The sequence below is a fragment of the Parambassis ranga genome, chromosome 1 (assembly GCF_900634625.1).
Source record: "Parambassis ranga chromosome 1, fParRan2.1, whole genome shotgun sequence".
Taxonomy (NCBI): domain Eukaryota; kingdom Metazoa; phylum Chordata; class Actinopteri; family Ambassidae; genus Parambassis; species Parambassis ranga.
The window spans coordinates 20,643,383-20,667,937 of NC_041022.1; the positions used below are offsets into that span (position 1 = coordinate 20,643,383).

The following is a 24,555-nucleotide window of genomic DNA, read 5'->3' on the forward strand; positions in this document are numbered from 1 at the left end:
TACTGTGTCTTACGGTGTTTTATTTATCAATTCAAATATTCCAGTTTGGCTTAGAAATAGGCATTTAGGCAGTATTTATATTTATAAATACAAAGAGAGGAGAAAACCTTTTGGCTTTTGTCTTTATTGTACAAAATAAAAGTATCTGTGGACCTGAAACATTGTTCTCCATGTTGCTCGTAAGAAGTATACAACTTTGGAAATTGGCACCCATACAGAAATATACATCAATGATACACAGATAAACACACATGAAGAAATCCAACACACAAATGTAAGATCTTGAACGTTACTGTTTTGTCTTTACATGTCAAAAGATCAAGTCAAAATCAATGGTTATGCATATTTTAAGCTCTTGCAAAATTAATATATCAGACCTGTACTGAAGATGAGTCTAAAGGTAATGCACCAGGATAGTGACAGTAGAAATGTGGATGTACATCTCATGCCAAAATATATTTTTACATTAGCTGAAGGTGCTTAAGAAACTACGTAATCTGCTCTTCCAAATGAGGCTTACTTAAGCTCACAAAAACCCATCTGAAAAGAACTAGAAAATAATGACTTAGTACCTGTATTGACCTCTAGTGCGCTGCTTAATGAAAACATAATCTAAAAGTACAATACAACAAATACATGAAAATGAGTCTTGTGTTATTAGTTAGGAATTTGAATGGTAAATATGAAGGACATGTTAATAATCCTCCCACAAAAATCCCACAGACATCATGTGTTCAATGATTTATAAATAATTAACACCTTTCTTTCCTGACCAAGGAGATCATACAAAACTTATACTAGTCATGTTCAAGAAAAAGGTTTTCAAGTATTAAAGTACTGGAAACAAAAATAAGAAATGTTACAAAGCTGCACACTGCACCATAGCAGTTAACTAAAGAAAAGCAAACAATACTGAGTAAAAACATTCATTACTGTCCTTTGCATAATTCCTACCTGTTGCCCACAGCGTGGTACATCAGGGCAACAGAAAACAATCAGGACAATGTCCAATCAGTTTTAACATGTTTGTTTCAAAAACCTGTGAGACTTATATGGAATTAGAAAGAAAAAAATGAATTCATTACTGCTGCAGGAGCCTTTGGGTCTGACCGGCACCACTTAATTATTAAACTGCAGCAGTTTTCCAGCAGTGTTTTTTAATAATCCACTTTGGGAGCTTGCAGGTATGATTGTGCGCTCTATGAATATGAAGCAAGAAAAACCAATAAATATCAATAACTATCAAAAGCAACAAAATACAAATTGATTAAAAATTATTTTGTGGCACGCTCATTAATTTGAGAACATAAAGTTGCCAGAACTCTACACTCTCAGATGTTTTTGGCTATTAGAAATGTATTTTACTTATTATTGAAAGTTAAATGTGCACCGCACAAAATTAGCTCTTATTGTCATTTTAACACAAAATACAGAAAAACGTACCAACACACACTTTTCAGTAGCATTTGGTCCTGAATGCACCTCAGACCATAGGGACCATATAAGTATTTTCTGACATGCTGTATAATGAGCCATCTCAGTTAATCTGGGGTCTCATGTGGAAGCGATCTTCCCGTGCACACGGAAGCGGTAAAGGCATGTATATTCAACCTGGCCCCAGTTAGTGAGAACTCGCAGCTCCACAAATCGATAAACCACGTCACTCGGGTTCTGGGAAAGAAAAAGGGAGAATATGTGAAATGCAGAAATGACCCTTTTTATATTAGAGTAAATACTTATATCCTGGGTTTCTGTACATCATCTGGTCTTTTCAGATTTGTCAGTTTGAACTCACAGGCAGCTTAAACGTCTGTGTCGACTCTCCATTCTCATCATACATGAATGTCCCCAGTAGCGTCCCTTCTTCTGTGTCATTTTTCATCCCCTGAAAAAAAAAACAACCAGATGATTAAAGAAGATAAAACCCTCTGGCAGCATGTGCTGTGACACTCACATAAACTTCAAAGTCTTTGGGTGCAGAATCAATGCGACCAGTGGGGGAGTTGTAGCGCGGCAGGTGGTCCAGTGTCACATGAGTTATCGTCACAGGGTGAGAGAGAGAGATGACGAGAGTCCCTTGGACACCGTGAAATGCCCAACACTTCCCTGGAAGCAGCACAGGGTAACCCTGGGAGGGGAAGGAGAGAGGGCATGTAGCAGTGAAGAACACAGAAAGGACCCGTCTTCAGTGAAGAGTGAGGTGATCATCATACCTGAATAACGGTGCGCGGGCTTTCAGACGGGTACCAAAGAGGGAAACCAAAAAGGGTCACACATGCTGAGCGAATACGGTACGTCTCTGAACACCTGGTACTGATCACACTGGCACCTACACACAGACACACAATGTAACATAAGAATTTTATCTTTGTTGAATTCATGATTCTATGTGGAGCTAAGCTAACGTTCCTTACCTTGAGTCTCAAGGGCAAAGTCAGCCATTTTGTCAGCCATGGGATGTTGACAGTCTGAGCAACTCCCTTTGTCAGCAAGCCTGATAGCATCCTGCTCCTGGTCATCATGCACAAGAGCAAAGACACCGATGACCACCATATTTATAAGAATAGTGTGTGCATGTACACAAACATGATCTAAAAGTAACATTTGTCCTGGGTGTTGTAATCTGAGGGTGGTCTCATGTATGATGCTACCTTAATGCGGTCAGTGAGCCACTTCTCCATGGCCTGTAGGAGCTCTGGGGTGAGATGGTTTATGACAGGGGCAGTACTAGGTTCAGGGCAAGGGGCTGGAGGAGGCATGAGCTGTATTGCTGATAATTCCTGGGACAGCTACAAAGGACAGGAAGAACATTAAAATCATGCAATGGAACAGGAAACAGGACACAGGAAAAATATTTTTTCCCCACTAACTCTGTTACCTTGGCATTCTGGGCCTCCAAATTTTGGATCTTGAGGCTGAGACTTGCAGCAGCAGAGTGGCTGTCTGTCTGATAGTCTGCCATTTGTCTGCCCAGCCCAGCAACCTCCTGCTCCAGACGCAGCCGACTGTCTGAGTCTGCTGCCTCCAGCTTGGCTTTTATAACCTGCACGTCCAGCTGTAGTGTCTTCTTCATCTGAGGGAAAAACATACGGTGAGTCGACTACAGTGAGATTGTACAAACAATGTATGCAAAAAAGAGTACTGCTCAAATAAAAAAATAATTTATTGCAGAGGAATTTAATGTAATTAAATACATTCTTGCTTTTATAGAGTAGATGTTATACCTGAATAAAATCACAGTTACTAATTATTGTGTACTCAGTAACATTCAGTCTTATATGAAAATCACTGTCAAATGTTTGCTCAATATTTTCACTATTAAATTAACTAATATAAATGCACTATTTGAATTATAATTAATACCTAAAACAGCTAAATGTTGCTCAGGAATAGCACTGGCTTTTATGTAAGACAAAGTGACAAAGCTAAAAATGTAGGCAATCTGTTTATGTAGATTCTTATTGCCATCACTAGATGGGGCTGTAGTAACTGTCTTTTATCATGACATCCCAAAGACAGCTTTCCCACCTGAGAAAGAAGGTGTTCCTGCTTCTGCTGCAGCTCCACCTGCAATAACATAAAATAATTATAATACAATGCAATCATGAAGATGATGTGATGAAAGTTACTGTCTTACCAGGACATGCTGCATCTTTTTGTCAACAGCAGCTGACACAACAGCTGGATCCTAGACAAAAACACGATACTATTAAGTAAACAAAAAAAGAAAAACTAACTTTTCCTACTTTATTTTCCTTAGAGCATGTCCCATACATTGATTACTGATATTCAGCTTTGAATTGAACCCTGAACTCCTTAATGGATAATAGGAATAGATCTATCTGTATACAAAAACTACCCACACATCCAGTGACAATCAATGTAACTGATAAATAAGTGAGACACAGATGAGCCCTACCGCCACAGGTGTGGAATATATGATGCTTGGTTGAGGAGGAGGAGAGGCAGGGATAACAGGTTGACTCTTAGGTTGTGTCTGTGAAGAGGTCTTTGAGGCAGTCATGCGGGAGATGAAAGAAGCGAACAAGGGAAGGAGCAACCAAATACCTGGGGAAAACAGGAGGGGTCGGAACTTAAGAAAGGCTCTTAGAAACCCATCAAGTAAACATCAGCATACCTTAAAATGTGTTCATGACTGACATATACTCTGACTCATTCAGTCACATGAGGGCAACCACACACACAAGAAGAGGAGAGCAGCAAAGCTGCTTTCAAAGTCAAATATAGCACATTTTGTGGTCAATTCTTCTAATCTGTTACATTTCCTGGGGGAAACCCTGAGTGTCTATGATGTCTTCAGGAAGCTAGCTCTATCAGCGACTGTGCAGTTATAAAACCGTGCGTTTGTTACTTACACAGAAGTACGATGAGGAAGAGGAGGAAAAGACCGCAAGCCTTCTTCGTGCGACTGCTGAATGAATTATTTGCTGCAGTGCAGAGAAAAAAGTTGATTTTTAGGAATTTTATAAGCCAGAGCTGAATCACATGCAGTGACTGTTGAAACATAAACCCATTGGCATGTGAGAACAATAATGTCCAGGCAACACGTATGTATACATGTGTTCATACATGCAAACAAACATAAAGACAACTTCAAACACATGCTGACACTTTACCTAGAGCTGTCACATCAAGTACTTTTGAATGTACTGCTGCTGCTGTCAGTGAAGCAGAGTCTGTGCAAAACATATGAGACAAATGAGTTATTACACAGTAATACACACATGTGCAAGCAAGTTCCAGTACTCACCAATCAGACTAGTGAAGGCACTGCTGATTCTGCTTCCATATCCAGTACTGGGAGTGCCACTGGTACTGCTGGCTCTGCTGGTGCTGCCAGTAGCAAGTATAGGCTTCCTGGAAGTGCCCTCAGAAGACGAGTACCCAGAGCTGTCCACCGCGCTCTGACTCAGCTCCTTGTGGCTGGGTCTGCAGTGCAATTCTGGCCTGCTGGGGCTGCATAGTCCGGTGTAAGGGCTCTTTTCTGGAGGTACTGATGTGCAGTGTGTGGCTGTCTGACTCAGGGCAGGACGAGGGGTGGCCACAGGGGGGATGCAAGGTGTTGTCCTCGGCGTAGACTCGCTCTGACTGCTCAAGGGACTCAGACTTAGACCTGTGACACAGTAAAGATGAGGAAAACACAATATATAGACAGTTTAAGAACCTTTTCTTTAACTTGAAATGTTCACAGCTATTGTTTTTGACAAAATATTATGTAAGTGACTGGGTGGCACCATGATACTTGCCTGTAGAGACTGGTGTCTCAGGGGCAGGAGAGCTAGCATTGCTATTGGCTCTACTGGAAGTACGGGAGCCGGCTTTCTTCCCTGATTTCTTCTTAAAAACCCTGAATTAAAAAAAACTCTGTATTAGAAAAAAAACTTAATGCTTCACATTGTAGGCTGTAAATCAGTGTCCAGAATCTGAGCTTCAGATGAAAGAGCACCGACACAGACACAGAGTTACTCACTTGACAGGGTTTTCACGGTAGGATATGTTTGTCACACTACTGGAGTCAGATTCTTCATCTGAATTGTAGTAGCCACCAGACACCAGGCGAGAACTCCTACGAGACATGACTGAAACACACAGACAAAAAAAATACATCAATTTATCGTTTTATCCTTTTACCAAGAATTCAATTTGTAAATCTTTTCTTATAGTTGCAGCAGATTCATCTGCTAAGTGCCAGCTTTAACTGAATGTCCAATATAGCATCACTATTTAGGACCGTGAGCATCTGTATGGTGACAACAACATTTTGTGTAAAACAAAATCAGGATCAGCAACCCTAAATGTCCATTTAATGAAACTACAACAAACCCTTGGTTTGTGTTATTTAACCCCTGCTGCACAGTAAAGAAAACAGCAGTAGTTGTTCATATAATGGTAGCTCACTAGTATTTAATAGCAGCTGTAGCAGTGGGCTGTGCTGCACGCTGCTGCTGAGGAGGAGGACATAGAGGTGGTAGATGAAGAAAGCATGAGACACAGGAATGGAAGAAGCGTCTCTTACAGCTGAAGTTGTTCTAACATAAATAACAGCAGCAATAATCAAGTAAAATGTAGTGACATGTTTAATAATAGATGGAGAGGTAGTGGCAGTAGTTACCAGTACAGTGAACCTCCTTTGGTTGATGTAGGAGTGGTAGTGTGGTGGTACAACACTAACAGAAAGTCTCTGACAGATGCTCTTAGCTAATCTTGGTCAACTGTAATCCAACTAATCTGTCCTGCTGCTTGAACACTCACTGAGATTTACAGAACATAAACAGAAACCGGCAGACACAGCATATGTGAAGTGAAGAAAAAGTACATTTATTTGAAGAGAATGGACAGAGAAAACTGTTTTTAGCAGCTTTCTTATTTTTTATGATCATGTTTGTCACAAAGCGTCCACAACGTTAGTTTTCAGCAAAGCAGCCATCACAAAGATTATGTAACAAAAAGGCATCTTAAGCTCTGCAATCTGATTGGTCAAAGCCGAGCTCTTTCTTTTGTAGATAATTAGCATAAACCACAGCTCACAAGCTTTACTGCCTGCCAAGCCAACTTCTGTGGCAAGTTGAACCTTACACCTTTAATTCATTTACAGAAATCACAAGGTACGTAATCGTATTACAATTTTGGTGTTTTGCATGTTATAAGATGCACTTCCTTGATGCAAAGTTTATATTCAAGTGTTAATATCAGAGTCCAGTGGCTCCAGACTTTAGATTCACACAATTTAAATTCTGACTTCAGGAGAAGTTTTATATTGTCAGATGCTATAATGTGTCCAATAATTACTTATATGATTGGTCAAAGAAGTGAATGCAGCAAGTCACTGACTATAAACAGGGCTGTAGAAAATGACAGAAAGGGAAGCTGCGGCTGCTTGTACCCAACAGACAGGAAGTTAATGTGAACGCACACATGCACACGAAAAGGTTCACTCCTAAAAACTGCACTTTATCTTTAAAGATCAAGTGACACTAGAATACTTATAACTTTTTTTTACACTTTGACACTCCCAGTGTACGTGCTCAAAACTGATTCACTGCATGCAACTGAACCAAAGAAGAACTGAAATGTGATCAAAAAACAGGGAACAGCACCACTTAAAGTACATGAATACACCTAACATCAGTCCACTGCCAGCAGAGAGACATTTTCTGTTTACTGTGAATGAGGACAACACATCATCATCATGAAACTTGTCTTTTGTTTTCCAGCAACAGCATCTGAAGCATTCTACACGTGAGCAACAACTTTCCAAAACACTTGAACCACCAAGCTGTATAATACAAAACCTGTCTTCTCACATTCTGCACTACTGCAAACTGGCCAAAAAGACTACACTGAGACAGTGATGAGAGAGTGAGGTGTCATCCATTCACCATCAGCTCTGAATGTGTGTATTAAATGAAACCCTCTCTCTATTAAACCACCTGGTTGCTAAGGTAAAATAGAAATTTGTATTTCCATTTGGCCTAGTAGACTCCAACACTAATCTGCACAATTTTCAACATAGCAGAATTAGCTTAAATTACTTGGTAGGTAAGATAAGAGGCCACCACTATGAACTGACAAATTTTACGAAGTAATTACATGTGTAATTGGGCTATTTTACAATTCTGCTTTGTGCCCGTTTTGAAACCACTCAGAAAATATTATTATTAGTTCGAGATAAACAGCAACAAGGGTCACAAATATTTTGATGCCACAGCAACAAAAGCATGTTCATGCAAATAAGGAAACTGATGCCTCACATTCACACATTTAGCATTTGGTCTTTGCACGTCAAGAGGCTTGAGTGTGTACAGAAAGGAGCCCTTTGCACTGTGATTCTGTCAAATCCTGCCCTTCCATTTTAAGTGGCAGCTCAGTGTGCTCAGCTCAGCACTTTTCCCCTCCTGAACATACCAACCCCCTCATCCTCATACAGAGGACACCCCGGCATAAAAAGCTCATCTTTTGTTGTTCATCCAGCATTTTTCTGCAGACCAGCTTTTCTTTGTTTCTGGCTAATCAGGCTATTTGATCTAAAACCAAATATCCTACAATTGCCCATTCATTCTTTTGGAAAGCTGTTTTAATCGTGGTTGCAAAACTATTATTTTATTTTTTAATGTTTCAACCGCACTGTAATTCTAAACACATGTGAGTCCTATAAACCTCTGGTAAGAATCTATATTGGCTCAACATTTATGGCAATTAGCGCAGGGAGCAGGGATTAAGATTTAGTAGCAGTGTTTGCCCAGGGCTGGCGGCAGGGTGGGGCACTGGAATGGTTCAATATCCTGACCACAGAAAGGACAGACAAAAAAAACACAGGGATGCCTAAGAGCAGAGATTATGAGTGATAATAAGAGAGAAAGAGCTAGACCGCAGTAGGACGATGGCACTGGGCGGTGAAGACAACGGCAGGCAGCAAAACAAAAAGACTGACTAGTGGACAAAAGGATAAAGGGGAGGAAAGACAAAACATGCATGTGTATGAGAAAAAGAAGTTATGTGTAATGTAACCTGCAGCAAAGTTTTCTCAATGAATGAAGAAGGCAGAAAAACACGAGTGAAAAAATGAAAGTTGGGAGGAAAGAAGTGAATACAGTGGGAAGGAGGAATGCACCCATACACTGGCAAATGGGCTAAGATTGTGGCTATAGGGCTAACATTAGGCCTCTGCCAGTGAAATATGACTCAGGCATACAGAGCAGATGAGTCATCTGCGTGCACTGGCTTCAGACAATTTACCCCAAGCTCTTTGTGAAGTTGAGGGGAAGAAACCGTAAGTACAGTTATTTAGTTAAGCGGCTACCTAATAAGGTCTGTTTATCTGAACCAGATGCTTGCTTTGCATTCTTTCAGGCTCTCTCCCTGCGTTTTCCATAGATAGTTTCCTTTGCCCATGCTTACAGATGGGCTTTAAATTGTGCAATGTGTAAAAGTTTAAGAACCTCTGAATGTAAGCTCCACAACCATAGAGCTACTGTCTGGACTGCCTGGACACCACAGCTGTCCAAGGATCCACACCCAAGAATCTCAGGCGACATCTGGTGTCCTCCAACCATCTCTAACTAACTAACAATTACAATGTGTGGTAATTGTTTTAAACACCCACTAAATTATTAGTCATATTTAGCAATTTTTGTTTTACTGATACATTTATTCAGATGTATAACAATGTTCAAATGATTACAAAACTAGCAGAGTTATAACACCCAGACTAGGATGACTTGTATTTTCAGCTGATCCATTTCATAGTGCAGGCATGTGGACATGAAAACAAAGAACAATGCAACCGCATTTCAACAAGGCCCTGCTTAAAATAAGCACTCTGAATTTATGGAGTTGAAAGCTGCCAGAAATCTGCACAGGAAAGTAAGCTTTTAGGTTAGTCTAAGGTTTGTGTTTGTTATTGAACACTTCTAAGCCAATATGCAGCAACATTCATAGCACTTTTCATGCACGTGTACAAAAAAAATAAAATAAACTGGTAACATCAACCTTGCTGGAAGCAGAAAGTGCTATTAAAGAAAGTAATTTGGTGCAGCCCCCATGACCCCTGTATGTTTTAGACAATATATCTGGATAATCTAATAAAAGTAAGAGTTAGTTTAGCTTAGAAAACTTTGCACATTAAAATTAAATATAAATTATTACTGTAAATAAAAACCCTAACCTGCTTTAGTGTTGTCTCTCTGATGGATATGAGTGTTTTTAACATACTTGACATACCAGCAGGTTAGCTAGTTAGGTACACAGCAAAACACGTTTAAGTAGCCATAAACTCAACTAACCCGCCTTTTAAACACAAATTCTACCGACACAGAAAGCAAACAATAATTACTAACTAGCACCTTTCTGTTACTGTTAGTGCCCAATTAGTGTAAACTAATTATGAAATTAGGTTTGCTTATGTTTACTGTGTCCAACAGGCTTCACGAACCAGCTCCATCACCGCGGCAGGTCAGCCAGCAGAGGCATGAACACACAGAGGCTCACACAGGCTGAATTCTAACAAACCAAACCAACACAACACCGAAACCTATGCTGGGCTTGGAGTCCTGATCTTACCTCGTTGTGCTGTGAGGTGTTGTCGCAGATAAATTAAAGAACACGCTAACTCACAGGCGAACTGTCAGACTGTCAGGAAACGATAATCTCTCTTCAGTCCTCACGAACACCACAAAGCTGCGTTTACAGAAACATCTCCTCCATGGGCAAAAAAAGTCCCAACACAGAAACTTAATTTCTGACGTGTTTCCAGAAGTTGAGTAAGAATGTAGATGGCATAACTGTGGGCTGAAGCAGCGACACAGACCGACGCCTGTAGTGACAGCTCGGAGGTTCAGCCGCTACTAACGCTGACAGTTATCTCCCCAAAGTACAGGAGGACAGAGACTTCCGGTGGAGCTTTCAAAATAAAATACACTCAGTATTCCTGGGACAATTTCTACTACTGTTATTATGGGTATGATGTCTTTGTTGTTGCTGTAGTTGTTATAATAATAATAAGAAACAATTATTATCATTACTATTATTATTGTTATTACTATAAAAAGAGGCTTTTTATAGATATAAATAATAATAATAATATAGATAGATATAGAGCAGTATTTATTAAGACTAAAATAACATTTTCGCAGGAAATGATCCTCAGAGAGGAGAGAGTCTGTTTTATTTATTTATATCTCGTGTACACGACTGTGTTTGTGATGTGGTCCATTGTTCTGTTTCCGGTGTGCTTCCAGCAGGTCAATGGAGGAATATGTAGAACGATTCAGAAACACAGGGCGCCCTCTAGTGGGCATTCATGCGCACCTACGAGAGACAGTTGCCATCTGCTGTAATTCAGGTCTGCGGACACACAGTGGAGCCATCTAACCATGAGTGACTGTGTGCTTTACAGGATGTTAGGACTGTTATTACAAAATATCATTAAACACAGTTAAATTACCCATTTTTTAAAAAAAATAAAAGGCTTATGTTTACACCACAACATCCTGCCATTCAAATCACAGAATCAAGAAAACTTCTACCTCATAGGCTGTATAATTTTTGTAGACTTTTGAATTTTTTTAGACAACAATAAACAATGCCATGAGTAATTCTGATAAACACATTTCTTTTCAACAGTAGAGAAGCCCTGAACCCAGCAGCAGGTAACACAACCAGTCAAGGTTAATCCCCTCGGAAAGAAAATCCAGGTTTTATTTTAGAATTGTTCCCTGAACCTATTTAGAACTCCCAAATCACAACAAATGCTTTTAAGGAAACCCTTAGGGCTTCAGTACTCTAGTACATTTGTGCAGTACAGCAAGGAGCTCAAAATAAACCCAATCTGACCTTATCACTGGGCAGACAAGGTCCAGGCAGGGGAGGGAAGGTGGGAGAGGGGTAATTCCTTCTTCCAACAGGTCATTTTAGGAAAAATAAAAATAAAAGAGCTCTGAAATGTGGCTGGTATGTCCGGATTGTTCCATATTTGATAAATAATTTCAGAAGGTCTGGGAACTATCAGCAGCACAGACAGGACCCCTGACCCGATCTTCACCGGCACAGCGTATGTGTATGCATTCTGCATCAATATGTGTGTGTGCATGTGTATTTACGCCCGTTGAACCCATTGTCTCAGAGTCTGTTATCATTATGCAGCAGTTTCCTCTGGCTGGGGTGAGGGAGCGGGAGAGACAGAGAGGTAGGAATACACTCAATCACCAGTCGCTCAACAATGAAGACTATAAAGTTGACAAGCTCATCACTCCTGAGTCCAGTTCCACTGACTTTCAACTGGACATTTGTGAGCACTCTTTCATGTCTGGCATTTCCCTTACTCTCAACCCTTCAGCACACAAACCAGCACACACACACGCACACGCACACACACCCCTTATCTACCAAGCTGCTGCCCCAGACACAACCACAGTATGCAAACAAACAGCTGACGTCATGGGCACACATGCACACACACACATAAGCTTTCTCATTTCTGGCCTGAAGTCAGTGGGTTGGAATGTGATCAAAAATAGAGTGAAATGTGTGTATGTAGGTGGGTTTGTTTTAGAGACCAGGAGAGTGGACGGGGTGGGGGTGGGTTGTGGAGAAGGGGAAGATGGGGACACAGAGAGGCAGAGACAGGATAAGAGAGAGAGAGTGAAATCTTTAAGCAGACACAGGGCACACCTACAGACAGTGACACACACTGCCCACTCTCACACACACACACACACTCTTTGAGTCATCGGCAGTAATGTCTCACCAAGGCCTATACTGTAGTAAACACATCCAGGTAGATATTAATAAGTCTGCTCTGTTTTCATTCTGTATTTCAGTGTGTTTACATACATCAGCATGAACTCAGCCTACAGGTGGATTCCCAGCAGTGTTACAGACCCACAGAATGAACAGATACCCCTATTACAAAAGATACAATGGATGCATGCTGTATAGGGAATGGGGCACGTCATGTGAGTGTTGCACTCTGGCTCGCTGTCTCTGCCTGAATTGGCTCGCAGGCTTTGCTCCATTTATTCTGGGTCACATTCGCTAAATATTTTATGGCACAAGTCTGGTGAGAAGCTTAAATTTAGATGGTTAAATCTGGGATCGAGTCCAGACCGGTGTTTACAAGGCTGAAACTTTCTAAGGAAGAACTTGCCACACTCACTGCACAATTAACCCAACTGGATACATTCTAATCAGTAGATTTTAATGTTCCCAAAACTTTTCAAAGTGGACGTAGAGATCAGCAAACACAGTCTCCTTTGAAGTTCCATTTAAGGGAATCAAAGCAGCTGAAAACCGTGTTTGCTTACAAATGTAAATCAATCAAAAATAAACAGGATGATAAATTAACTTGATAGCAGAACTTTCTTCCTGTCCAACCCAATGTCTCGCTACAACCACCTCTCTCTCACTATGTGCCCCCCCTCCCCCCTTCTTCTCATCACCATGACACCAACCAGTGGAGTTTCCCTCATGGAGCACATAGTGAAACTTCAAAAGAAAATCCCAAAGAAATGTTGCTATAGCAGCTGATTGTGTGTTTTTCCCCCCCAAAAAACATGTAGCTTTTCACCAGAAAGCCAGCGGGCATTTCCACCATCAAATCTGTTTTTGTCGCAAGGAAAATGACAAAGTTTGGCCTCTGGAATTTTTGGAATGTGCATAAACAGGATGGATTTTCCTTAAATAGCAGCCAACAAGCATTTTCAGTATTACAGCTGCTTTAGAGAAATCTCACTTACACCTAATGACTGTTTACCTCACAGTGTGTTTTTGGTTGAACCACTCTCTGCAGAAGAAGCTGTTCCTGTTACTGCGTTGATGCCATGATATCCAATAATGCCACTGTTTCTTTGGTGATGATCTCTCCCTGTTTTTTTTTTTTCAAACTAAATTCCATTCATCTCCACATATAGACAAATAAGAAGCATGGTATTCAAACGATGTGAAAATCAAAGTAGGAGGCATTAGAGTAGGTCATGCGCAGGCCTCAACTTCATGACATCACTGGCAACATGGCACACATTTTAATCTGCTGAGACACTCAGAGTGACCCTGTGTGGTCATGCTTAAGCTGCCCTGAGACCAGTGTGACAGCAGCCTATCACGGGTCTAATCCGCTCCCAGTCTAGCTGGATACTGACCTCACTGCAGTGATGTCATCAAGGTGAGTCAGACATGTCTGTGAGAGTGTGAGGGCTGGGTCAGTGTTACGGTAAGAAATAGAAAGAATACCTGCAACACTGAGTGTGTGTGATCGTGCATTTCATCCTGTGGGACACATTAATCACATGGTTCAGTTTTTACCTGGGTTTTCCTTAAGAAAGGTAGAGACCAAAAATGGTTACAGTTGATTAGACGGACAGATGTTGCTCTCTGTGGGTTGGATAGAAAATTTAAATGTTCACTATCTCCTTAAAGAGATATGAGTTTCCATGCCAAACAGGATAAACAGCACAGACACTGCACCTTGTCATAGGAGTTTGTGTGTGTCACTGAAAGAAAAATGAGAAAGAGTTTGTGTATTTGTGTGGTGCAGGGACCAGTAAGTCCTTGTTTAATGCTGTTATTTATTAACTAAAGCCGTCTCACCGGAGGGGAATTCTTTATCAGTGACATCACAGGTAGTGGACAGACTGAGAGAAAGAGAGGAGGTATGGTGGGGGTTCGGACAACAGGAGAAAATAGTCCTTAAAAGGACATCCGTGTTGTTTTTTGTTTCGGTCCACCACCTTCAGAAAACATCATCTCCGCTTCCTCAGATTGTCCTGAGGATGAGTAGACCGGAAGATGGTCGGGGGGGGGGTTGTTATTCTAAAGCTTCTGATAATTAACCACACATGCTGTGTACTCCACGCTTATGCATCATCAGAACTAAGAATAGTTTTTGTATAACTTAGTTATTGAATTTTTTTTATATATATTTATCTGGGCCTTAAATGTGAAGGTATGCATAATAGGGCTTGACAGGTGGGTGCTGTCTCAGACTCTGCTACGCAGCCTCACCTCTTTGACCATATTTGGATTTACCAGGACAGCCAGAGCCTCTTAGTTCCTTTTTCCTTCCTCATTTCTCATCTATAGAAATTCCATGGAGTCCTGTGAGGTCGGGCTTAAGTGGAACAATAAATGAACCATGACAAGCCTGGACAGTTATCACGAAGCTAAGGTGAAAACCATCTTATCCTTAAAATGTGTGCCAAGTTCAATCACACAGGAAGGCTGTGAAGAAGAGTTGGATTACAATGTTTTTTTTTCTGTAATCCATAAACAGCAGTTGATGTTTACTATGTAACGATAGATACGACCACATCAATACGCATACACAGACGGTTATTTAGGCCTATCTGTGGGAACAACGAGCTGGAAAATTTGATGTGATGTGTCTGATGTTTGCCTGTGTGCATTTACTTTAGCCAGACAAGCTGACTCAGAGGAAACCATTTTTCTTTAACCATAATCACCTAGGGGAGTGTAATTTACCTGAAATACCACAATGCATTGCTGCTTGCCACTGGGCAGCTGCAGCATTTGGTGCTTAGTGTGAAAGCAGAGGTTACTTCCCATTCACATCTCCACTCAAACTTTCACGCGCTCTCCCTTTGTATGTGAGAGGTATTTATGTGCACATTCAGTATTTGTTAGTGGATGAATGCACATGTGCAAGTGCATGCATGCTTCTAATGCCAATGGGTGTGTTTCTGAGCATCTGAGAATGGTTACAATGGTTTACAAAACCATGCATGCCCACCTGGGTGCTGCAGACACCACAAGTCTTCACCTCTCACCTCCCCACCACACCAAAGGGAGTCTCCCTGTGAGCTCATGTCTGGAGCTCTGCCCACAGCCTGTCTGAAATGGGATAATATGACAACAATGTGACATTCACAATCATAAAGGATAACTGTCTGTACGACAAAGAGAACAACATTACCTATCTGTGGTTTCATTCTTTTTCAAAATATAGTTTATGATTATTTATCACTGGATTAACAGAACATTTAACCCTTTACAGTCTCCAAACTCCACTTAGATCTGTCACTTTGGCTTAGGGGTGATCTTTTACTTAGCACCAGGTCTGTTTCACCTACTTTGAGTCACAAAAGGTTTTGTAGGCCTGTGAACAGGTGTGAGGTGTTATTGGAATGCCCCCTTAGAGTAAAACTTATTCTAAAGATTGGTATACAATCTAATCCAAATAGAAGGCCACATATTTGAACAGCTGGCTGTGGCATAAGCTAATAATCACTTCCCACCCATATGATTTTGAAATACAACACGCTCTGTGTATGGAAAAAATCCATCTGGACTGTTATCAGTCTATGCATTGTTAATAACAATTTCCAGTCTTACATAATATTAATCTGATGTTACGGATGTGGCTAAAATGTACATAGATATAATAAAATGCATAATGGTGTGTTTTGGAATATTTGAACCTGTGCACAAGTGCACGTACATCTGTTTATGTCTGTTTATGTGGAAACTTTGTCTAATGGAGGTCTAAACCCTGAAAGCAGGATCCACCCAGAGAGACTCACGCAAGCTTATCAATGGAGCCATTGACACATGAAAGGCCACAATGGATGGAGGGAGACTGTGAGAGAGCGAGAGTGTGTGAGTGTACGAGAGTGAGTGTGTGTCTGAGTGTGTGAGCGAGAGAGAGATTTACGAGAAGAAATCCGCCCGATGTAGAGTGTGAAGCAAGCTCCAGACATTCATGTTTGCCCGGGTCACAACCTCACAGAGAGTTTGATTTTTCCATGACCTCCAAACATGATGCGCCCGTTTTCCTGCTCCTTAGGGCGTTTGACTAACTTCCTTTACTTTGACATAACTTTTTTTTGAGCTAATAGCTTTGAGAAATAACACAATGAAACCCATGGTAAGCGCTTGTTTTGTGTGGATTCATTGTCACACACCTGAAGCTAGCGGACAAACACTGGGACATACACTATTAAGTTTATAGTCAGATTAGACATGCTGCAACGGTAATTACAACACTCAGGTGCTATTTGAAAATGAGTCACTAATATAAATGTATTCATTGTATGGACTCTCATGAAAGTCACTGTTTTAATGATGATTAAGGTCTAAATGACAAAATAAAGACCGGTCCATCTCCTCCTGCCCTGTCTGTCACCTCTTCGAATCTGTCTGATCTGCGTTCCCTTTCAGTTTGTATTTGTCTGCGCTAACTCTTCCACAGTAAACTATCCGCTCAGTGTGTGGGGCCAGCTGTCCATGTTTTGATTTTCACTTGTTGCTTTGTGTTTCAGCGTTACCTGAACTGTGGCTGACACCGACATTTTTATCTGGCACACGTCAGCGCACACACACACAGATGGAGGTGAAAAATGCTGCCAGCGATCATAAACATCAGTGCACATGCCACATAAAGAACACAATATGATGAATGGGATGCAATGAAACACTGTGATTTCTGTCTGAACGTGTTTTATCATCTCTACATCTAAAATACAGTTATTGGCAGGAGGTCTACTCAGTGAACTTTCTGAATAATGTGCATTGTGTGTGTGTACGTTCATAGACAGTATATCCTCATAGAGACAGAGAGGGAATCACTGCTGCCTTCATCATCCAGTAGAAAAATGACTTCTGTATTTAAGAATCCAGCTTGTAGATCACTTTTCTTCAGAGATGGGGTTCATATGTGTTGGTGATGTACTGGTCTTGTTCTTTCAGTCCCAGGTCTATGTATATAGCAATATTATTTTTTGAATGTGTTGCGTGAGTAATGGTCGTGACCACAAAAAAAGCAAATAGAAAAAAAGGTTACATCAAAACACAATGTCGTACAGCAGAAGCTACAGCGTATAGTTTCAGCATTACAACAGAAGAAAAACTCCAGATGTGCATTCTTCTTTTTTTTTCCACTGAAGTGATGTTGGCACATCACCATTGGAAAACACATACATAAATAGTGATATTAACTTTGGCTGAGTTCTATTTAGCTGCTTCAGGTTTTGATGTTGTTCGTTCGTTATTTATTTATTTTTTATGATGTGTTTTATTTACTTTTTGAAACAGATGCATTCTTGTGTGATTTGTGACATCACAAACACAAATCCATCTTGCCGTGCTTCCAACTTTGTTCTTGTGGTATAACCACTAAGGGTGCAGACCACTTTCTTCACAGTTCACAGTTCTGGATGAGTTTTAGGTGAGACAATGGCTTTAATTGACAACAGTGATTGTTGGTTCATAAACACATGTTTAGGTGCCTCTATTTTCCTCACAAAGACCAATATGCAAAATGCTACTTACTGCCTGCAAATATCCCCAGGGCATTAATGTAGTTTATTTTCAGTGATTCATTGATCTGATTGGTTAACATCTCATAATAGACTGTGAAATATTGCTGCTATAAACACTTCTTCATTGGGTTGTGGCCCATCATTACATAATAGCGACATGTAAGTAAGAAAAAGTTTAACATTTAGATTCTTCTACGATTCTGTGCTTGCTGGATGTGTGGATGGATGCACAGATACAGTATGTGGATGGATGTATGGCGCAATATAAGCAGAGGTCAGGCATTAGGCTACAAGAGTGACGGATTTCCAGACGAAAGAGTAATCTAGACGTGTCGATATTTATCCTCTAAAGGAAAAAATACCAGGCCAAGAAGATTATCCTGATGGTGATTGCGTAATCTTGGTGTGTGTTTGTGTGTGTGTGCTGAGCAGACGACACAATTAGTCACTCACTCAGTCATGGCTTCGGGCTATGACCAAACACATATACACACACACGTAGCATCAGGCATGCAGCTGCAGCGCTTCAAACAGCCTTTAAGACATGGGAGCGTGCACCAAGTCACTGATGAAAGAGCTGTGCTGTTACTTTCTCAGCTGTGGTTTGATGGGAAACTTGATTTTTTTCTTCCAACTTTTCCCACTCCATCTTTAATTGCCTCTTTTCTTTGCTCCTTTATGATCTCTTTCCTCCCATCTCTTCCCAGTCTTTTCCGTTTCTGTCATGTGCTCCTCAGTCTTTGAGGCAAAAATTGCATCTGCTGAGAGAAACACTGTTTGCAAAGCCGTGCAGAAAGGAGGGTAACTGTCGGTCACAGCGCCTGGCGCAGGAACCAACTTTATTTTACAATTTAAAAGATCCATACTCTTGTGAGTTTTGTGAGTGGACAGTAAGAACATTGTACTCAAAATGTGCAAAGGTTTAAAAAAAAAATTTGACGATTTCATCCTTTCTGCCGTCTCTGTGAACAAAAGAGAGTTCTTATTTTTCAAGTCATCCATTTCCCCTTCTTGACCTAGTTTTATCCTCTATCCTTTCCTCTTCTCTGCCCTCTCTTACCTCATTTGTTTCCTCACTCCTAGCTCACTCAGCCATTGACCTCATCCACTACAATATCAAATTCACCACTGATCTTTATCATCAATTCAATTCAATTCAATTCAATTCAATTCAATTCAATTCAATTCAATTCAATTCAATTATACAGCGCATTTTACAATCTGAATTGTCTCAAGGTGCTTCACAGAGACCCAGAACCTGAACCCCCTTTAAGAGCAACAGTGACAAGGAAATACTCCCTTTTAACAGGAAGAAACTTTGAGCAGGGCCCGGCTCATAAGGAAAACCTTCCTGCTGAGAGTGGGCCAGGTAGAGGAGGAGAAGAAGAGGTAGACAGGACAGAGAGGATGAAGGAGAGAGAGAGAGAGAGAGGAACAAAATGATGTCAGTGCTTTTGATTCCCCCCTTTTTCTTCCATTGTCTCAGTACTGTAAATTCCCCCATCTGTTATGTTGGAATAATCTTTTCCATAGCGTACAATGGGCCAATGTGTGTGTGTGTAATATACAAGTACTCTTTGGGAAAGAAAGGACATCTGCCTTATCCTCTCATTAAGAGTTTTTTTCAGAGGTTGCATAATGATAAAAAGACTTGCAGGGGAAAATGTCCTTGTTCATAAGTGTGTTAAAAGCCTATGGCGGCATGCATTTTGAGAAACTGTTTTTGTATTTCACCTTGGTCATGCTTTTAATTCTTTTAAATGAGGCATGAAATATTCACAAGAAAACGCAGCAGCTCCTTGTAAGGCCACCATAGGTTATCTGCAGGAAGAGTGTTTGATCACAAAACAAGCTGGCCTCCTAAAAGGGAAGTTCTTGTTCAACACAACCCTTTTGACAACTCTGTGCCAGTAACAGAGGTGTTTTCACATTGTTCATCCTGTTCTTGGGAATGCAGTGTTTTAGGAATACCATGACAGACCTGGACAAAAGAATGAAAAGATGAGAAGTCAGTGCTTAAAGGTTAAAAATACAGTATCTGATGGATAAAATGTTCAAGAGATTAGACTTTGTATTCAAAAGGTGAAACAGTCAACATCACAATGGCAATGGTGTACTCTTTTATTTTTATGCATCTGTGTTTCTGTATATGTGTGTCTGTGTGTTAATCTGTGAACCCACACCATACAGCTGCTCCACTGATCTCAATGGGATCATATGAAGATCAGGGCTGCCATTATTATTGGATTTAGGAGATTAACACACACCTGCATGGGCAGGACATTAGAGAGCTCTCAGAGAGTATGTGTGTGTGTGTGTCTTTAGGTGTACTAAACCATTTTGAAAGGGAGCAAGATGAAAGAAAATTTTGGCCATTTGAGCTGCTCTAACGTTCAGCTTCCTGCTCTCTGCCATTGATCAATTCCTTCAGTGGGACAACAGAACCTAAAAAAATGGCAGTGTTAGGGTACTTAAGCTTTTGTGTTGCTCATGCAGGAGCACAGACCTGCTGACGTTCGGGCGGAAGTTGTCTGATATAAACAGGAAATACTAAGGACAGTACATGTGACAGCAGGTGGAAGTCAATCCAGCTTCAAACACACTCACACACGTGCACATTGAAAGAGCAAACATAACATTAGAATTGAAATGTTCTCCACACTTGCTACAGGAAATGACATGTTGTATAAAGAACTTGGTGACCTATGTGTATCTATGATAAGATCTATACTGCTCAAAAAAAGGGAACACTCAAATAACACCTCCTAGATCTCAATGAATGAAATATTCCAGTTGAAAATCTTCATTCATTACATAGTGGAATATGTTCTGGACAAAATAACTTAAAGATGATCAATGTAAATCAAAATTATTAACCCATGGAGGTCCGGATTTGGAACCATACTCAAAATAAAAGTGGAAAGTCACATTACAGGCTGATCCAACTTGAGTGGAAGTTCCTCAAGACAAGGCAGAATGAGGCTCAGTTGTGTGTGTGGCCTTCACGTGCCTGTATGACCTCCCTCTGGGCATGCTCCTGATGAGGCAGCGGATGTTCTCCTGAGGGATCTCTTAACCAGACCTGTGCAGCCATCCTGGAGAATGCTGCAGGCAGCAGACGGTTCTCCACGGCGTCTCTAGACTCAGGCTCAGCGTCTCAGTGTGAACCTGCTCTAATCGATGAAGACACAGGGCGCCAATTTCGAAACTGCTGGTGTTCTTGCCCTGCACAGTGTTGGGTTGTAAGCATAAGTCCCACTTGTGGACGTCGGGCCCTCATACCACCCTGATGGAGTCTGTTTCATTGTGTTGTTTACCATATTTTTTGAGCAGTGTGTATACATAATACATAATGACATATGGAATCTGAATCTTAATGAATCACAATAGGTGTATGTTATTACCACAGGAAGTGATGTCAGTCATTTATCACACACAGGCTAGCAGGCAAGTCCTGAAAGTGTCTACGTGCCTGATTCCCACTGACGGCAGCTTTGCGAGGATCAGATCAACAGTGCTTGCAGTTTTAATTGTTTTTCTATCCTATTCAGTTGTAAGGCTCCACCCTACATTGGCCCGTCCAGACCCACAAGTACACAAGTTCACATCAGTCAATCAGTCAAAACATATAGGCCTATTTTAAGAAGGTCATACTTTAGGTATAAACATAACATTTTAAATAGATGCACCAAGAAGCAGATAAAAGAACTAAGTGTGCACACACACTCATTGACACACCCAAGCAAAGGACCCACATTTATAAGTTGTATATGGTTTCTGGCATGAACACACACGAAATAGCATGCACTGTGAAGTATTAATATCAAAGAATGAAGGGAGCAGGGAGGGGAGAGTAAGCAGGAAGTCCCCTAAATCAGATAGTGCTTGTGGAAAAAGAGTGGAAACCCAATGCTCCTATTAGCTTATCACATGCTGCAGAAATGGCTCGTGTGTGTGTTGTCTGGTTAGACTTTAAGGGAAGGTGCATACCTGAAATATTTTTACCTCACAGTCATTTTCTCCTTCATTTTCTTTCTCTCTCTCATTCACCTTCTCCTACATGTTTCATTAACCCGCTCACCTGCCCTCCAGTTCTGACCCATTTTTCTCTTTTGGGATTTATAAGGCTTCAGGTTATCATAAGGCTTTCCAGTGAGAACCACCCTGGTGATTGTGGATGGAAAATAACTCTGCCACTGCAGATTATACAAGTCTACTTTGAGTTGATTCAAAACAACCGTGCTACATTTACCTAAAGGTCGATATTTCAGTGTGTGAAAAAGGAACATATGTGCGTATTTCTCTGATTTTCTCTAAAAGAGAATGGTTTTCCTTGGAAAATGTTTCAGTGTTCTGAATTCAATCGTGGTCCTCACCAGCCCCTTACACTGCTTTTAATGCCTAACTTTAACCTGTGATTTTATTGCTTAAATGCCTGGTAAACAGCAGGTAAAAACAAGAAAGCTCGCAGTGACAGGGAAACTGGAATGCCAGACTCATGCGTGAAGGTCGTGCTGCGACCTGACATGCATCCTAAAATGGACTTTTGCAGCTGTATTGGTCCCATGATGGGATGTCATCAGGCAGTCTGACCATATATCCTATTAGAATAAACTATGTGTTGTACCTGGGGCTTTATTATTAACCAAATGTGGTGTTATTTTTGTTGAAGATTTGGTGGTTCGTTGGTGGTGGTGGTGGTGGGGTTCCTCTTTACCTTTGAGGCACAAAGTGCCCTTTTGTCAAAGTGAATTTTTATTATATTTTATTTTATTTATCGTTATTGTGTGTGACAGTCTGTCTGTGTGGTCCAAAATAATAGTAAATGGGCCGATATAATAACTTAGATCTACGTTGGTCGGTCACACGGCCCTCTCTGCCCTGACGTGCCCTGCAGATGAGCGCTGCTAAGCTGGGAGACGGTCGGCCACTGCTGGTCTGAGCAGAACTGAGCAGGGTTCTGCAGCACCGGTATGTTTGTGCACGGTGTAGTTTTCCAGGATGACTGACGAAGTGAAGTGAGTCATGAGTGTCCAGTGTGACGTCTGACTGCACACACCTCTAACAAGTTATAGCCGCTAGTTAACCAGACAACCTGCACTCACAGCTGTAGCAATTAGCGACCTATCAGCCAATCAGAAAATAGAATTTCTTGTTGCCAGGTGAGATCTGAGATTCAGCTGCAAGCACACCGTGCAGCAGACATTATGGCATATAGGGAAAAGCCAGGAGTGACAGACAGGGAGCAGGTTTCCTTCTATATTGATCCTCCCTTTGTGTTTTAGTCACTACATGTGAACTGCTTGTGTGTGCTGATCAACACAAGCAGACACATCAGCACAGATGCATGGTGAACTAAGTTACCTGTTGTGCAGCTTTTTTGGAGGCTTTGAGTAATCTGTTTCTAATCTGTTTAATCTGATCTGTTCTGTGAAGTCTCTAAAATCTGACAGAACAGCTGATGGTCTCATTGGGAATACAGTGAAACAGAAATGTGGTTTTTGTGGTTAGGCCTACAGTCATGGTGGCACAGAGGTAGAAAGTAACAGATATAAACCTGTTTTGTTATAATAATCTTGATTGACAGAACTGTTTTGTTTTCAGTTTGTTTTCTATTTGTCATCATGGCTTAAAATCAATAAGGAGTTGTTATTGAATCTCTCAGTAATAGTTGTTGAGTTAACCCTTTACTTCTGTCTGTAAAATAGCTGTTGAAATACACCAGAATGCAGGAAATGGCTTCTACTTCATTAAACATTTTGTTTATAGCTTATAAATTCAATTTAACACATTATCTTTATACGTCCTAAATGTTTCAAATTCATGCTCCATGTGTCCTGTTGTCACTTTGAGCACCTGCCCGTCCAAAGGTCTCTGCACGTCCCTGGCTCAGCATCTGTTCTAATTTACCTGGATTATCAACATTATCAAATGTTTTACAGGGAATGCACTGTTCCAAATAGACTGGTTCCTAAGAAGTAAGCTGAGACAGAACCCCTCAGATCTAAAATGATTTTCTTTTTCAAAGCTGTGCACGTGCTTTGCATAACTTTTCCTTTCTAAGGCTTAATCATTCAATATACAAGCCTGTCTGAACTTGAATGTATCTGATGTTATGTCTCAAATTACATCCTTAGGGAATTAAGTTTAGTAGTACAGTTTGAATGTCTGGAACACAAGATTATTGCTGAGTTTCTTCACATTGTCGAGTGAATATATATATTTTAATACGGCAGGAAGGTGATGCCACCATCTCATCATCCATGGTTTGTGTTTCCATCACATGACACAATCAATCAATTATCTTGTGTGAGTGGTGATGTCAGGTTTAAATAACTAGTGTAGCAGCAGTAGCAAGTAGCCCTGAAAACAACCCTGAAATAATTCCTATGGTTCCTGTAGTTCGAGTACATTTTATGTCCACTTGTCAGGACAACAATGAAAGCAATTACCTTTTTGGCACAGGTGAACATTCAGATCAGTCAGGGATTGCAGTACAAGACATCACTATTCAATATTAAGTGATGTAATAAAATAATTGAGTCAAAGATGATATTATGGAAGTTCTTTATAACATTAGGCTCTGGGTGTTTTCTCCAGTGCCCTTGGACACCAGCACCCATTGGCACTTCAAGCAAACCAGTCCCAAGAAACAATAACTCTGAAGCAAACACCTGCTCACACAAATATCTGGGAGCAAACAGTGTGGCATAGACGAACTTTTCACTTACTTACCAGTTTTTCCAGACAATATTTGACATGGTAA

At 40.7% G+C, this 24,555-nt stretch overlaps 1 protein-coding gene across 4 annotated transcripts; it reads right to left on the bottom strand.

Annotated features, from left to right (window-relative positions):
• sun2 (Sad1 and UNC84 domain containing 2) lies at positions 1-11,386 on the bottom strand. Of its 4 annotated transcripts, XR_003671364.1 has the most exons (17): positions 10,081-10,373; positions 5,492-5,600; positions 5,268-5,368; positions 4,772-5,134; positions 4,638-4,697; positions 4,377-4,448; positions 3,920-4,068; positions 3,638-3,688; positions 3,529-3,567; positions 2,879-3,073; positions 2,652-2,789; positions 2,415-2,511; positions 2,214-2,329; positions 1,955-2,128; positions 1,796-1,885; positions 1,444-1,671; positions 1-1,199 (listed from the first exon to the last, which is right to left on the bottom strand). XR_003671364.1 is itself a non-coding variant. In XM_028416384.1 (16 exons), exons 2-16 carry the CDS (start codon positions 5,596-5,598, stop codon positions 1,555-1,557), a joined length of 1,869 nt encoding a protein of 622 aa, XP_028272185.1. In that variant the 5' UTR covers positions 5,599-5,600; positions 11,353-11,386; the 3' UTR covers positions 1-1,554. The 4 variants fall into 4 exon arrangements, 3 of the variants coding, with proteins under 3 accessions (XP_028272185.1, XP_028272176.1, XP_028272163.1); XM_028416384.1 differs by lacking the exon at positions 10,081-10,373 and adding an exon at positions 11,353-11,386 and having other exon boundaries at positions 1-1,671; XM_028416375.1 differs by having other exon boundaries at positions 1-1,671; positions 10,135-10,373.
• Between the last annotated feature and the right edge of the window lie 13,169 nt (positions 11,387-24,555).